Here is a 14497-nt window from a genome sequence, read left to right on the forward strand (position 1 = left end):
TATGTATGTATGTACTATGATTCTAATTAAACACACATCGATAACAAACCAATAGCGAGAAAAGAGGTCAGCAGTTTGATATCTCTATTTTCATCTTTTCGTTGTTCAAAGTGATTAAACCACATAGCATCATCATATATATATATATGTATATTCTAAGGATTAAACTTACAGGGAAAATAATATTTCTACATACCGGATGCGTCTCAAAAGTGGCTCGCCCCTATAACTTTTTTATTTTGTTCAGATAACAAAAATAGATTTGGTATATTAGTATATGACATAAATTAGGATTGACTGACGTATTCAATTCTTTTTGGCCGCTTCCTGTTTCACCGGAAATTACTACACCTTTTAATTTTTAAATGGCACTCTCGATATTTTTATACTTTATTCGATAGAAAATGACATTCTGAATAGAATCATATTATGTCAACTTTTGACATTTTCGCTCCAAACAAAATTATATTTTAAATTTCAATCTAGAGTGCAGTGGCTCTGTTAAAAACACTAATTTTTAATCAAGGAGCCTTGGAAAAATAGATTTGACCGTCTAATGTTTTAGTGGCTTATCCTGGCCGGTTAAAAGATGCCCAAATCGTATTTTTAATCATATTTCAGTTTTTCAAATGGAACGAGGGTGGCTCATTAGCATATTTGGAAAAGGCATTTTTCTACGAATAATTTGGTACCACACACTTGGTATTTCGAGTCAAATTGTGCAACAATGCAACAATAAACCATATTCGGAAATGTCAAAAGTTGACATATGATATGTCAATCTATTCAGAATGTCATTTTCTATCGAATAAAGCTTTGAATAAGAAGACTAAGGAAGGAGCATAATGCTATCCATGTATTCATGCATGGTGGGCTGAAAAAGGACTCTAGGGTGGGGATCCTTGACAGTTCTGTTTGACGATTCATTTGACACATTTGAATTTGATTTGAAATTTTGTGGATTTGTCAGTCTTTACGGAGCTTATTTTGTGTTATTTATTATTTATTCTACTACTGATAGTTGTATAAAGGTAGTAAATCTAGATGGAAATTGTGGCAGAACTTAAATTAACAGTGACACTATTGCGATTTTTCGAAAAAGACTCTAAAACAGTTGGTTGTATAGCGTGCGGTAGATCTTGGCAAAAATCGAGTGAAATAATGGAACAACTTTTCGCTAGTAAGTGAGTATATAATATACATACGTGTAGTAAACCGATCATTTATGAAATTCACTTAAATTAACTAATTATTTATATATTTTTTCTTGCATTTTTGCTTTTATTTACTACTTGTCAAAGATTTAGATACGTCAATTTTTATTATAATAATATGTTTTTATAACAATTTTAATAACTACCAACATTTATTCACAACGTAAAATAAAAAAAATATTGAGTCTACCCCACGTCTAGCCTACTTCATAGTTTTACATTTTTTAAATAAAATTAGAACGGCACTGACAAACCGGAATTTAAATCGGCCATATTTGAGTCCCATCGCGGTGGACCTAAGATTTTTGATATGCTCCTTCCTTAGTCTTCTTATTCAAAAGAATAAAGTAACAAAATACGGAGGGTACCATTTAAAAATGAAATGTTGTAGTCATTTCCGGTGAAATAGGAAGTGACCAAAAACAATTGAATACGTCAATCAATCCTAATTTATGTCATATACTAACATACCAAATCTGGATTTTTTATCTGAAAAAATAAATAAGTAATAGGGGTGAGCCACTTTTGAGACGCACCCGGTATATCTTTTTAAATTTTCTATTCCTAAGGTGTAGGATATGTGAGTTTTGAGAAATTTTGTTTTTTAATTATGCATCTAAAAGCCAAATGACATACGTATTATTTAAAAAAAGATATAGCTTTATAAATATGGCAATGTTGGCCACGCCTTAAAAATACCCTGTATAAGATAATGTGAGTTTACCTTTATGGATTTATTTTGTTATCATTGGTGTTTAGGAAAATATGTGTAGATAAATATTAATAACGTTAAATTCCCTCCATATTTTAACCACTTTTTTGGCAACACCGCGTAGTGCCTCAAAATAGTGTTCTATATGCAGGATTTTATGCTGAAACTCAATTTTATTCTGCATAGAAAAATGGGCGTTGCAATTTAAAAACTTATGTACAACTTTTTCATGATTTTTTTAGGACACTATATAAAAGAAAATATTTTTAGGATATCTACTTTTATAAACCATGCAACATTTATGTATATAAAAAAAATTTCATGTCTTTGTCGATAACAACGATATTGGACTTCTCCGCACTAATGGGCCAACCTGTATTTTTGAGAAGGAAATTTTTAATTTGGTCAATAACGAGATTTATAATAGTAATACCTGGTATGATCTCTGGTAGGACAACACTATTTTTTTATTATTAGTCGAGCTCCTTATACATATTATTGTTTTTCTACAGGACAGTTATGTTATTTTAATTTAAATGTTTTTTGGATATCTTCTGGTAAAGATTCCCTGAGTCGTGGGATATACTTAGTAATATCCTTGTAATATTCTATAAAATTTAAAATTACTAGAGATATTTGTTATAATAAATATTCAGTTAACAAGTGATTTATTTCTTCATCTCTTTAACGTAAAATTAGTTAATGATCTTCAAATTTATAATCTATACTTTTTTTTACCGGGTGCGTCTCAAAAGTGGCTCACCCATATAACTTTTATTTTTTCAGTTAAAAAAACGAAATTTGGTGTGTTAGTATATGACATAAATTAGGATTGATTGACGTATTCAGTTGTTTTCGGTCACTTCCTGTTTCACCGGAAATGACTAAAACTTTTGATTTTTAAATGGCACCCTCAGTATTTTTTTACTTTATTCGATAGAAAATAACACTCTGAATAGAATGAAATGTCATATGTCAACTTTTGACATTTTTGCATATGGTTTATTTGAAATTATAAGTGTGGTATCAAATTATTCGTAAAAAATGCTTTTTCCAAATATGCTAATAAGCCACCCTCGTTCCATTTGAAAAATTGAGATATGATTAAAAATACGATTTGGGCATTTTTAACCAGCCTGGAAAATATACTAAAAATATTAGACGATCAAATCTATTTTTCAAAGGCTCCTTGATTAAGAGAGAATTTGTGTTTTTAACATAGCCATCATGGCACTCTAGATTGAAATTTAAAATACAATTTTTATTAAGCGAGAATGTCAAAAGTTGACATATGATACAGAATTAGAATATTCAGAATATCATTTTCTATCGAATAAAGTAAAAAAAAATACCGAGGGTGCCATTTAAAAATCAAAATTGTAGTCATTTCCGGTGAAACAGGAAGTGACCAATTTATATCATATACTAACATCCGAACCCTCGTTTTTTTATCTGAAAAAATAAAAAGTTATAGGGGTGAGCCACTTTTGAGACGCACCCGGTATACACATTTCATAACTTTTCTTGCATTTATCAGATAACTATAATTTATTGATGACAAAATGCTATCGCCGAAATGTTTCCTGTTTTGATTTTGATATTATTTTTATAATTTTTAGTTTTAGTCGATTAGAACTAATGCCGCATATACAGGATGATAACTAAATCGTTATACAATAAAATTAGCCTACCATTTTAGAGAAAAATAAAAAAATATTGTTACGGATTCCGTGGGTCCTCTAATTTAAACTCACTATAAAACACTTAACGAATTTATTTTTTTAACACAATTTAACTAATTAAACGTAACACAAACAACTATATGAAAATCCTTCGCCAAATTGTCACAATTTGCTATTTCCATTTTCCATAACGCTATTCAAAAACTAAACTGTCGAGCGCGGAGTGCACCTTCTATATCGCTGCGAATCTTCTTACAAGTTCTATTCTGTCGAATTCGTTTGGCTTCTAGCAATTTCGATGTCTAGTTCGGCATTACAGAACTCGCTTCGTTCGTTCCCCGACAGATGTCACCATACAACTTGACAATATGAAAATATGTAATGTCTTCACTCTACATTTCAAACCAACTTGCCAATTTTTTAGCAGATCAGGCCTTATATATACCTTACTCTACGCATTACTTTGTTATAGGTATGTGCTTTGAAAAATCCACTACCACAAATGGACGACAATATAGGAAAACCACTAACGTTGGAGAAGAATAAAATCGGACTAAGTTACGACGACATGCTGAACGACGACTTTTCTTTTGACATGGACTCGCATGACGTCATGGTTTTTCTTCATATGCAAAAGACAGGTAGGATAGTTTTGGTGGAATACATTATCAGATTTCATTTTAATGCTTAAAGGTAGTCACATACAGATTTTTCTCAAGGCTAAACTGCGTAGTCGAGGCCTTGAGGATTTTCTTTAAATTCGGATGACCTACACGCGGACTGAGATTATACGTCAGTTTGGAAATTGTGACTCTCGCATATAGCAATGGCGTCTTACTGATGATGCTTTGGTGGTAATTGTTCAGCGTCAGTTGTATACAGGGTCGCTGATATGTATGGGAATGGTCGATTATTAGAAAAAATATAAGTTTAATTAACACTAGTGATGGGAAAAACCCCGAGTACTCGAGTTTCAAGCGATTGCAATAATCGAGCGATCGCTCGAGCGAAATATCGCTCGTATTTAAAAATAGGGTTTTTCGACCGTCGCGCGTCGCTTGTTGTAAGTACTCGTTAACGCCAAGCGCCAAGCAGTAAGTTGCGTGCGCAGGGCACATATTCTTTCGGTGATGAATGGCAAGTAGCGATTCGCTTGATCGCTTGATTTAGTTTAATTCAAGGCATTGTCGATGTAGGTCGTAAAATTTTGTCCCTCAGATACGCAACGGATAACGTCGTATAAATTTGCTACCTACAATGTATGTAGAAAATTCGCTCGGCTTTTTATCGAGTATGTCAGATTAAAATCTGATTTCAATTTATTTCATTCTAGGATCGCTTGCGTTCGTCGCTTGTAACTCGTCACTTGCATTGCTCGTTCATAATCGAGCGATGTCGGTTATTTTAATAATCGAGTACTCGAGCGAATTTTCGCTTGAGTTATCCCATCACTAATTACCACACTTATTTATACAGACTGGTGCTAGAAAGACTTCAAGTTTTTAGAATAAAGTAGTGCCTGAAAAAGCCCACTATGTTGGAGCGAAACGTCGCATAATAAAAAAAGAAGTTTTCCATCTTTCAATTTATTACAAAACCTCATACCCAAAAAAAGGAAAAAAAATATATGGGTAAAATATAAGACAAAAAGTTAAATATAAAAGTTATAGGGTTTTTAAATATCTATTAGTGAGTAATAAATTTAAGTATACAGGATCGGTCATAAAGTCGTGGCACATCAGTTTTATTTTTTTAAATGGAACCTCCTGTATATTATTGCTTATTTCGGTTCTTTCTTCAATTCTGAACAAGAATTGAGATACATACATACATTTCTGAGTTATTGACTTGTGAAAATATCACTTAAACAATTCGATTTAATTAATTTCGGTGATACTTAATAATATTTGACATTAGTTTTCAAGTTAGCATTTATAGATGTATAAAATGAGATTATATCAAATCTTCGTTTAACATTTCAAAATCAAAACTTCATAATTCGGAAATTGTTGAATTTAGGTACATTATGTGTATTACGATTATACACAAAATGGCATCGTTAAATGAAAAAAAAAACACATCGAAATTAATTAAATCGAATTGTTTAAGTGATATTTTCAAAAGTCAATAATCGGAAACGGTTGGTTTGAGGTACATTGTGTGTATCTCGATTTTTGCTTAGAATTGAAGGAAGAACCGAAATATGCAATAATATATAGGGAGTTCCATTTAAAAAAAAAATTTAATGTGCCACGACTTTATGACCGACCCTGTATACTTAAATTTATTACCCGCTAATAGATATTTAAAAACCCTATATAACTTTTATATTTAACTTTTTGCGGTACCTCATATATTTTACCTAATAATCGACCGTTCCCAATACATATCAGCGACCCTGTATATATGCACTGCATGATATACTGCAATCCGTCATTTCCTGAAATGCCTAGTCGTTTCATGTATTGCTGGCAAACAACGTAATTTTTCAATTGGTACATCGTTTGACTTCGCATCTCAGGCATTCCTTGTAATGACGGATTCTTTTCAGTGAAACGCCGCAATTAATTGAATCATTTCAGTTACCCTGTTTGCCAATAGTATTTAAATAAAAATAAAAAAAGGAATAAAAAATAAAAAAATTGGAATCTAGCAGAATTGAAGAAAAAAGAACTTTTTTGTTCTATGAATTGTTTGTTCTTTAATTGTTGTATGTTTGGTTATACTTCACTTACAAACCGGTTTTAATGATAATTAAAATATCATACGATCAAAAAAAAGGCGTCAAAGACGGCTGGGGAATGACAATCGATGATAATTTTGGCAGGTCAAGTCCTAGACGTCATTTATCTACTTGGCCCGTACTCTCTCTCTCTTATGTTTTTTAATGGCGCTTACTGCCAGTTGGCCTTAAGAAGGTTGTAATATCTTTTTATACCTGCCGGGTAAAATTTTTTTATACTAAAACAACTTACTTGAAAATATTTTCAACTGTTTTTAATTATATGGCGGCCATCTTGTTATATAAATGTCAAAATTTTGACATTTTATCTGAAATTTCGTGTTTGATATCAATTTAAAGGTTTTTGGAGTCGACAAATTTAGTGATGATATTAAAATTTTAATACGATACATCTACAACTAGATGCTACCCCAGACAACCCCTCAATTTTTTTCTTTTATACATCACTTCCCCAACACCCCCCTATGCACCAACCTTTATACTAAAATATAAACTTCTATTTATGATCATAATATTTTATTTCATCAAACGTATTAATAAAAACGACTTGAAAATTAAAAATAAGTTAACATTCTAAATAAAAATAATATTCTAATAAAATAAGTTAATACACTCTATTAATCGTTTTCAGAACAATGTCCTTCACATGCACACATCTGTGTACACCGAAGACCGTTTTTTACACATTTACATGCTGAACACCGTTGTTTGCAGCGATTAGTTCCTCACAGCTTTGGTAGAACACAATGTCTGAAATCTGTCGTTAGTTTTTTGCCATCCCCAATTATCAGGCAATGGAGCTTGAAAGTCTTTTTCCAAGCAGTTGTTCCATATAAGGGCTTGCAGACTGGCACCCTTGATATGTTGAATCAAAGCATTTTGTGTTGGAGGTATATTCTCAATTGTCCTATTTTTTATGAAAAGGAAACGTCTACACTCGTTAACAGTACTCAAGGGTGATGTCGCATCATATAATAGAACCACAAATCTTTCCATAGTACGCAAAATATCTTCATCTGGATCTCTTCCCATAAGCAGTTGTTCAAAAGCCGAATTAACATTAGGATCTGATATCCAAACCTTCCAAGCTGCTTTCTTTCCTACCACACAGAATGATGACACAGTATTGCAACCTGTTACAGAATGAAATATTGGTGGATATCTGCAAGTCTCATGTGAAAGCTGGGAACATAAGCCATGGATGCTAATTAATGTTTAGCATGCAGAAGAAGCCGACCGTCTGCTTCTTCATGGCACGATAGCAAAATATCTGAAAGATCCAATTCTGCTGAAGAAGATATTACTGATTCTTCGAGTGTACAAACTATTGTTTTTCCAATAAAAGTTTCGCTTGTTAGCTGTTTTGCTAAAAAGCTAAATAACTGCTGTTTGTTTTCATCTACTCGTAAAAATTCGTTATATTTTTTTGGAATTATTGTGGAAGGTGTAACTCGTATATGTTCCCCTATTTCTCTTAATTGGCGTGTGTCAGCTTTCAGTGAGTCACAGCTATACCTATCAAATACCATATCAATTCGTTGTAGATTTTGCAGCAGCCGCAAAATATAGGGTTTAAAAATATTGGTATAATATACACTCTGTAGGTACTAGACACTTAAAAATGGATCGACAAAATTCAAGATTTGTCAAAAGCAGGCTGGGTATTTTTTATAGATTCATCCAAATAAAATTTTAATACCATCACTAAATTTTTTGACCCCAAAAACCTATAAATTGATATCAAACTCGAAATTTCAGAAAAAAATGTTAACATTTTGACATTTATGTAACAAAATGGCCGCCATATAATTAAAAACAGTTGAAAATATTTTCAAATAAATTATTTTAGTATAGAAAATAAAATTAAAATGGATTTTTACAAAAAAAAAAGTATTTCTATGCCTAAGAGCCATTTTTTTGACCACCCCCCTCTTTAATGACGTCATACCAGTGGTGGGGGATCCCAACATTTTGGGGTCTGGAGCGTTTTTTGATGCTTGGTATATGTACTATCCATATCCAAAAATTCAAGTTCGCCGCCAGAACTGAAATATTTTTATGATTTTCAGAGCTATCCGACCCCACCATATTAAGATCGGCAAAAAAAGTTTTTTTTTAATTTCACTCAAAATGAGTTATTTGGGTCATAAATGACCTAAATACAAAATAATTTCATGGTGTCTGTCTGTCTGTCTGTCCGTCTGTCCGTCTGTAACACGATAACTCAAAAACCGCTGAACCGATTTTAACCAAATTTGGCACAAAAATACTGTGACACCCGAGAATCTGGCCATTAGTTTTTGGTGGGGGTGGGGGTGGGGGGTTGGTAAGGGGTATGGGAGGGGGTTAAAAATTTTAAAATATCGTAACTCCAAAATTACAGTAGCTAGCGAAACGCGGTTTTCAAATTAAGATTAGGAATAATATTTGCAACAAAATTTGTAACAACATCAAAATCAGTCAAAGTCGCAGTTTTCGAGATATTAACATATTTTTGTATGGGCGGTTATACGTGTCTCCCTGCACCAATTTTTTTAATTAGTTATATTTTTATTCTGATGAACTGTCTGATCTTCTTTTGTTTATTTTTATTTCACTTTCTGGCGGTTTCTGGTAAAACTTTATAAAAAGTCCTCCTACATTTAAAGTATTTTACTACCTCAAATAAGCCTGCAGGTATCGCACGCACTAAATAATTCTGTAAACACTGTACCGGGTGGCCAACTAAGAATGGACGCCGGCTGTATCTCAGAAACTACTTATCGTATAACTTCGGGAAAAAAATTCTAATTAGTAAATCGACCAAGAGAAATCGCTGGAAATTATTTTCAAGTTCGAAAAATGCCCGCTAGGGGGCGTTTTTCTAATAGCCAATCAGAAAACAGTTTTTTTCTCAAAAATATGCAGATGAACAGGTATTTTAAATATTACTATTGTAATCATCGAGAAATTTGTAATTTTTTTGATATAGAGTATTTTGCTCTATATCATAAAATAAAGTGGTGGGGGAAGGTTAAACTTGCTTTTATTAAAATAAGGATAACTCCGGTTTAGGTTACACGATTTAAACAAACTAGGGCTCGTTTAAAAGAGCTTTTCTTCCTTAATGATCCCCAGTATAAATTTTGTTGCCCCAATTTTTTTCGTGGTAGCTAGAGGGCGCTGTTTGACATCATAACATATATTGCGCTTTTGCGTAAAAAAATTAAATAGAAGGCTATATTTCTCTTTACACTGTTAAATAGAGCACAAAAGTTCCAAAATATCAGCGCAAATCGCAACTTTCTATCTGCTCTCTAACCGGAGATATTAAGAGAACAAATCATGTTGGGCTGCCGCTTAGGATTATATGGTCTAAAAATTATAGTAGTAGGCTAGGAAACAAAAAGGGGTTAATTGGTTACGTCAAAATATCAAAACGTTTAAGTTCAGTTTTCATGCATCCGAATTTCGGGCGTTTTCTTAAAAAATGACGTCATAATTATTTAAACGTGTTTCTGTAACAATATCATCCATCCATATAATTTTTACGAATTTCTTGGGTAATTATACGTAATTAGTTCTCAGATTAAAATGTCCGAAAGTCGAAGAATCAATAATTTTATTAAAATTTCTAGGAATTTTGTGCCGCCATATTGTTTTTAACAGAAAACCGCCGAATTTCGTATGGTCGAAAACTAGAGGTTTATTAATGTTACGTTTTTCTTCGGTTCCGTGTGGATAGAAAGTCACAATTTATTTAAACACTATTTATTTAACACTAATTAACAAAAATAATAACGATAAAAGACTTATAGAACTATTTACAAACGATTTATAACTAAGAATTTATTTTGAATTTTAGCGCGTCAACTGTATATTTATAACTGCCCCCTGTAGGCCACGGCCGCCGGCTTTTATACCGGCTTGGTAAAGAACTCTAGAATTGTCCATAGATTGTTGTTAGGTGCGTAGAGTAGCTGTTTTCGAATGTTCTCGTATGTACTAGTCCATTCCAGTGGGACTCGATTCTTCTCGAACGAATGAATCATTGCGGTGTCTATGCGATGTTAAGGTCATCCGAGGGCGGGCCATATTGTGAGGTTAGGTCGAGTCCCACCGGCCCGCAACACTGCCCCTTCTTCTTAGGGTACATGCTCGTCCCGAGATGTATACGGTGAATGAAGAGGTATTTTGCAAAGCTGGCCCCTGGTACATTGCGAAGTCTGGTAGAAATAGCAGTCTACAGTTTTCTCTCTCCGATCTCAGCTTTGGGTTGTAGCAGCAAACGAGGATCTCGATTCCCGTAAATCTGAACAAGACTTCAATCATGTTCCCGGATTGTACGCCAACTCAAACCATCGAGTCCACACGACAGTTTGGCAAAGTTTATAAGCATTTAAAAATTGTAAGATTTTTCCAAAACATACTATATTTTTAGGTCACCCTGTAGATGGTTTGTAATGAGCCAACCACTTTCTTTCATTAAAATTTAAAATTGTTCTGTTTATACATTATTACGATATATAAAAATAATTTTTTCGTCTTTTGGATTAAAAGTGTTGAGAAGAAAACCTCATGTCCAACCGCTCTCATAAGCTCGTTCCACTGTGCGGCGTAGTTCTCCGACACGCCCAAACTTCTCATTGAACGTCGCAGCGATTCCTCTGGACATCCGCAAATCTCGAGCCACACAATGAGCGAGCGAATAATCAGGAGGCACGGAAAAGAGGTCTCGTTGATCTTCTTTGGTTACACCATAGCGAGCCTTCTCACTGCTGTTGTATCGGGCCATGAAATCGTCAAAGGACATCTCCGAATCAGGGGATCAAAGCTGCAGGTTCTCACGGTCCCAGCACGATCTTCTATTTCGCCTTGGTAGGGGCTCAAACGGTTGAAATGGACTACCCTCGGTTTTCCTTTTGGCAATTTTCTGATACGGTATACGACGTCATTAATTCTATCCATGACTTCGTATGGCCCTTCCCACGAGGATTGTAGCTTCGGAGATAACCCACGACGTCTCTGCGGGTTATATAGCCACACCAACTTCCCTGGTTGGTATCCTCCATGCTCAGCTTGAATGTCGTAGTGTTCCTTCATTCGGTCACTAGCACTTTGAATATTTAGGCGGACTCTCTGATGGAATGTCGTCCATCCTTTGACGTAGTGTGTGGACATAATCTTCTCCGGCGACTTCTTCTCCCGGTCGGCAACCAAATTTCAGATCACAGGGTAGGCGCACTTCCCGTCCCATAACGATGCTGGCTGGAGTTTGCCCTGTAGATTCTTGGACGGATGAACGGTAGGCCAACAGGAACAGGTGAAGAAATTTGTCCCCGTCTCTTTGGTGGTCAGAGACTACTTTGGCCAGATAACGGTTGATAGTTCTGTTCAACCATCCCATCGGATTGTGGATGTAGAGCAGTCGTCCTGGTCTTGCGGATGTTCAGAACTTCACAGACGCCTTGGAACAGATTGGACTCAAAGTTTCTTCCCTGATCTGAATGAAGCTCCATGGGAATACCAAACCTGCAGATCCATTCTTTAACAAGGGCATCAGCAACGGTGGACGCTTCTTGATTTGGCAACGCGTAGGCCTCGACCCATTTGCTGAAGTAATCCATTACTACCACAATGTATTTGTTGCCATCGTTCGTCTCCGGGAAAGGACCAGCCACGTCGATCGCTATTCGTTCGAAGGGACTACCAACATTGTACTGGCGCATAGGGGCTTTACCACGCTTTTGTGGCCCATTAATGGCTGCGCAAATGTCACATTTCTTACACCAGGCCCTCACATCTTCTTTGCAGTTCACCCAGTAGAACCGTTCACGCAGCTTGCCAAGTGTCTTGGTAACACCAAGATGTCCACCGCTGGTTCCATTGTGAACTTCCGCCAAGACTTCCGGGACCCTCTTCTTTGGAATGACGATCTGCCTTCTCTCTTCTTGTCCCTCTGGTCTCACAATCACACGGCGAAGTAACACGTTATCTATTACCAATGAATTCCACTGGGACCAGTACGACTTCACGTTCGGCGAATATCTGCAAACTTCCTCCCACGTTGGTCTCTGGTCCGCGTTTTTCCAGTTAATCACCAAGCCCAACTCTGGATCACTGATTTGGTCATTTGCAAGATCTTCGGTTTGCCAACTATCACCAACCACAGTCGTCCTTAAGACTTTCACTTCTTTCTCTTCTTTGTAACGATTTCCCATCTGTCCGCAATTCCAACAGCGAATCGGTCCCCCCTTCTTGCTCATATACTGATCCAGTACTTTCCGCACAATCCTTTCCACTTTGGAATCGTCGGAACTCTCCTCAACAGCCCGTACAAATCCTAGAGACCTAGAGCATTCTTTCGCGGCCTCAAATTCCAGGGCACGTGCTAGGGCATCTCCCAAATGCGTTGGATGAGCTAAAAGAAGTGTTTGCCTTGTCTCGTTGTCACGTAAACCATCAATAAAAGCCTGTACTGTTAAGCGCTCCATAACATTTTCGGGCATAGCAGGGTACGCAAGGCGAACGAGGCGGGCTACGTCGGCTTCAAACTCCTGCAGAGACTCATTTGACTTTTGAATGCGATTTTTTAGCTGGGAATGATAGACATGTTCCAAATGAGCTTGGCCGTACCTCATTTCTAAATGTCGTACCAATTGCTGATAATCTCCCTGTTCCGATGGTGACAGTGTCTGCAGGATATCAGTCGCATCTCCTCGCAGTGCGACAGTCAAAGCGGTAGCCTTTTCAGCGATTGTCCATCCGTTCGCTCTCGCAGCGGCCTCAAACTGGCAAAAATAATTGGCCCAAGCGGTTTTTCCGTCAAACTGTGGAGGTTTTATAACTGATTTTGAGGCATACCTATTTTCGACTAGTTTCGGTCCCTCCGATGTTTCTTGACATTTTGGTGAATTTGACTTCGCTATTTCTTCTTTTAAAATTTCGATTTTTCTGTTAACATCGTCCTCAATCTGTGCTATTTTGTCTTGTGTATCTATTATCTTTTCTTCTAATTCCTTGGAGTTTTCTGTTATCTTGTTGTATAAACTTTGTTCTAAATTCAATATTTTATTATTGAAGCTGGCCTGTATGTCTTTAGAATTTTCTGAGATCTTATCTTCTAAATTAACTTCCAAGTCAGTTATTTTACTATTCAAATTGTTCAAGTTGTCGTCTAATTTTTGTAAGGACGAGTCAAGGTCACCTTCCAGCTCAAAGCAAAATGTGTCAGGATCCTCACCTTCCTCAATCAAAACGTCTCTCAGTCTGGCTTGTAAAATGCTTTTCTTTCCATCTGTTTCGCATTCCCTCTCTTCCAGTACGCATTTTAATTCCGACACTTTCAAGTCTTTCAACAATTTTTTCGGAGCCATTGTCTGTCTTTTTATTTTCCTAGTCTATCACACACGCCACACTTGACACCAATTGTTACGTTTTTCGTCGGTTCCGTGTGGATAGAAAGTCACAATTTATTTAAACACTATTTATTTAACACTAATTAACAAAAATAATAACGATAAAAGACTTATAGAACTATTTACAAACGATTTATAACTAAGAATTTATTTTGAATTTTAGCGCGTCAACTGTATATTTATAACTGCCCCCTGTAGGCCACGGCCGCCGGCTTTTATACCGGCAGGTAAAGAACTCTAGAATTGTCCATAGATCGTTAGGTGCGTAGAGAAGGTTTTCGAATGTTCTCGTATGTACTAGTCCATTCCAGTGGGACTCGATTCTTCTCGAACGAATGAATCATTGCGGTGTCTATGCGATGTTAAGGTCATCCGAGGGCGGGCCATATTGTGAGGTTAGGTCGAGTCCACACCGGCCCGCAACATTAATATAACGTCATTTAGTTATTAATCCAAGTTTGTCCTTGATTTCACTTGTTTTCGTGTTTTACCTGTTGTTTGTGTTATTTATTATTATATTAGAAAGTTTATGTCGTTGGGGTCACTTTTCATATAGCACCGAACGAAGGTGCGAATCTTAACTTACAGTACATCTGCTGGATCTGTGTCTATGAAGGGAATGCGGACAAAAAACATTTAAATAAACAGCAATATATTTTATAGGTCGATTTGACGAGTGCGCCACCGCAGATCGCTTCGCCCACTCATTTTATTGGCTACTTGCAAATTTGTTGAATTTTTATTGATGG

General features: G+C 35.7%; 1 protein-coding gene across 1 annotated transcript in view; it reads left to right on the forward strand.

The window, feature by feature from the left end:
* The window catches only part of LOC115877578 (heparan-sulfate 6-O-sulfotransferase 2), a 57424-nt gene that overhangs the window by 12547 nt on the left and 30380 nt on the right, over positions 1 to 14497 (forward strand). The window contains exon 2 of the mRNA XM_030893823.1: positions 4081 to 4249. Within this exon, the coding sequence (XP_030749683.1) occupies positions 4081 to 4249 (169 nt within the window). The remainder of the gene's footprint in view (positions 1 to 4080; positions 4250 to 14497) is intronic.

This window comes from Sitophilus oryzae, unplaced genomic scaffold (genome assembly GCF_002938485.1).
Source record: "Sitophilus oryzae breed Bouriz unplaced genomic scaffold, Soryzae_2.0 scaffold_1494_pilon_pilon, whole genome shotgun sequence".
Taxonomy (NCBI): domain Eukaryota; kingdom Metazoa; phylum Arthropoda; class Insecta; order Coleoptera; family Curculionidae; genus Sitophilus; species Sitophilus oryzae.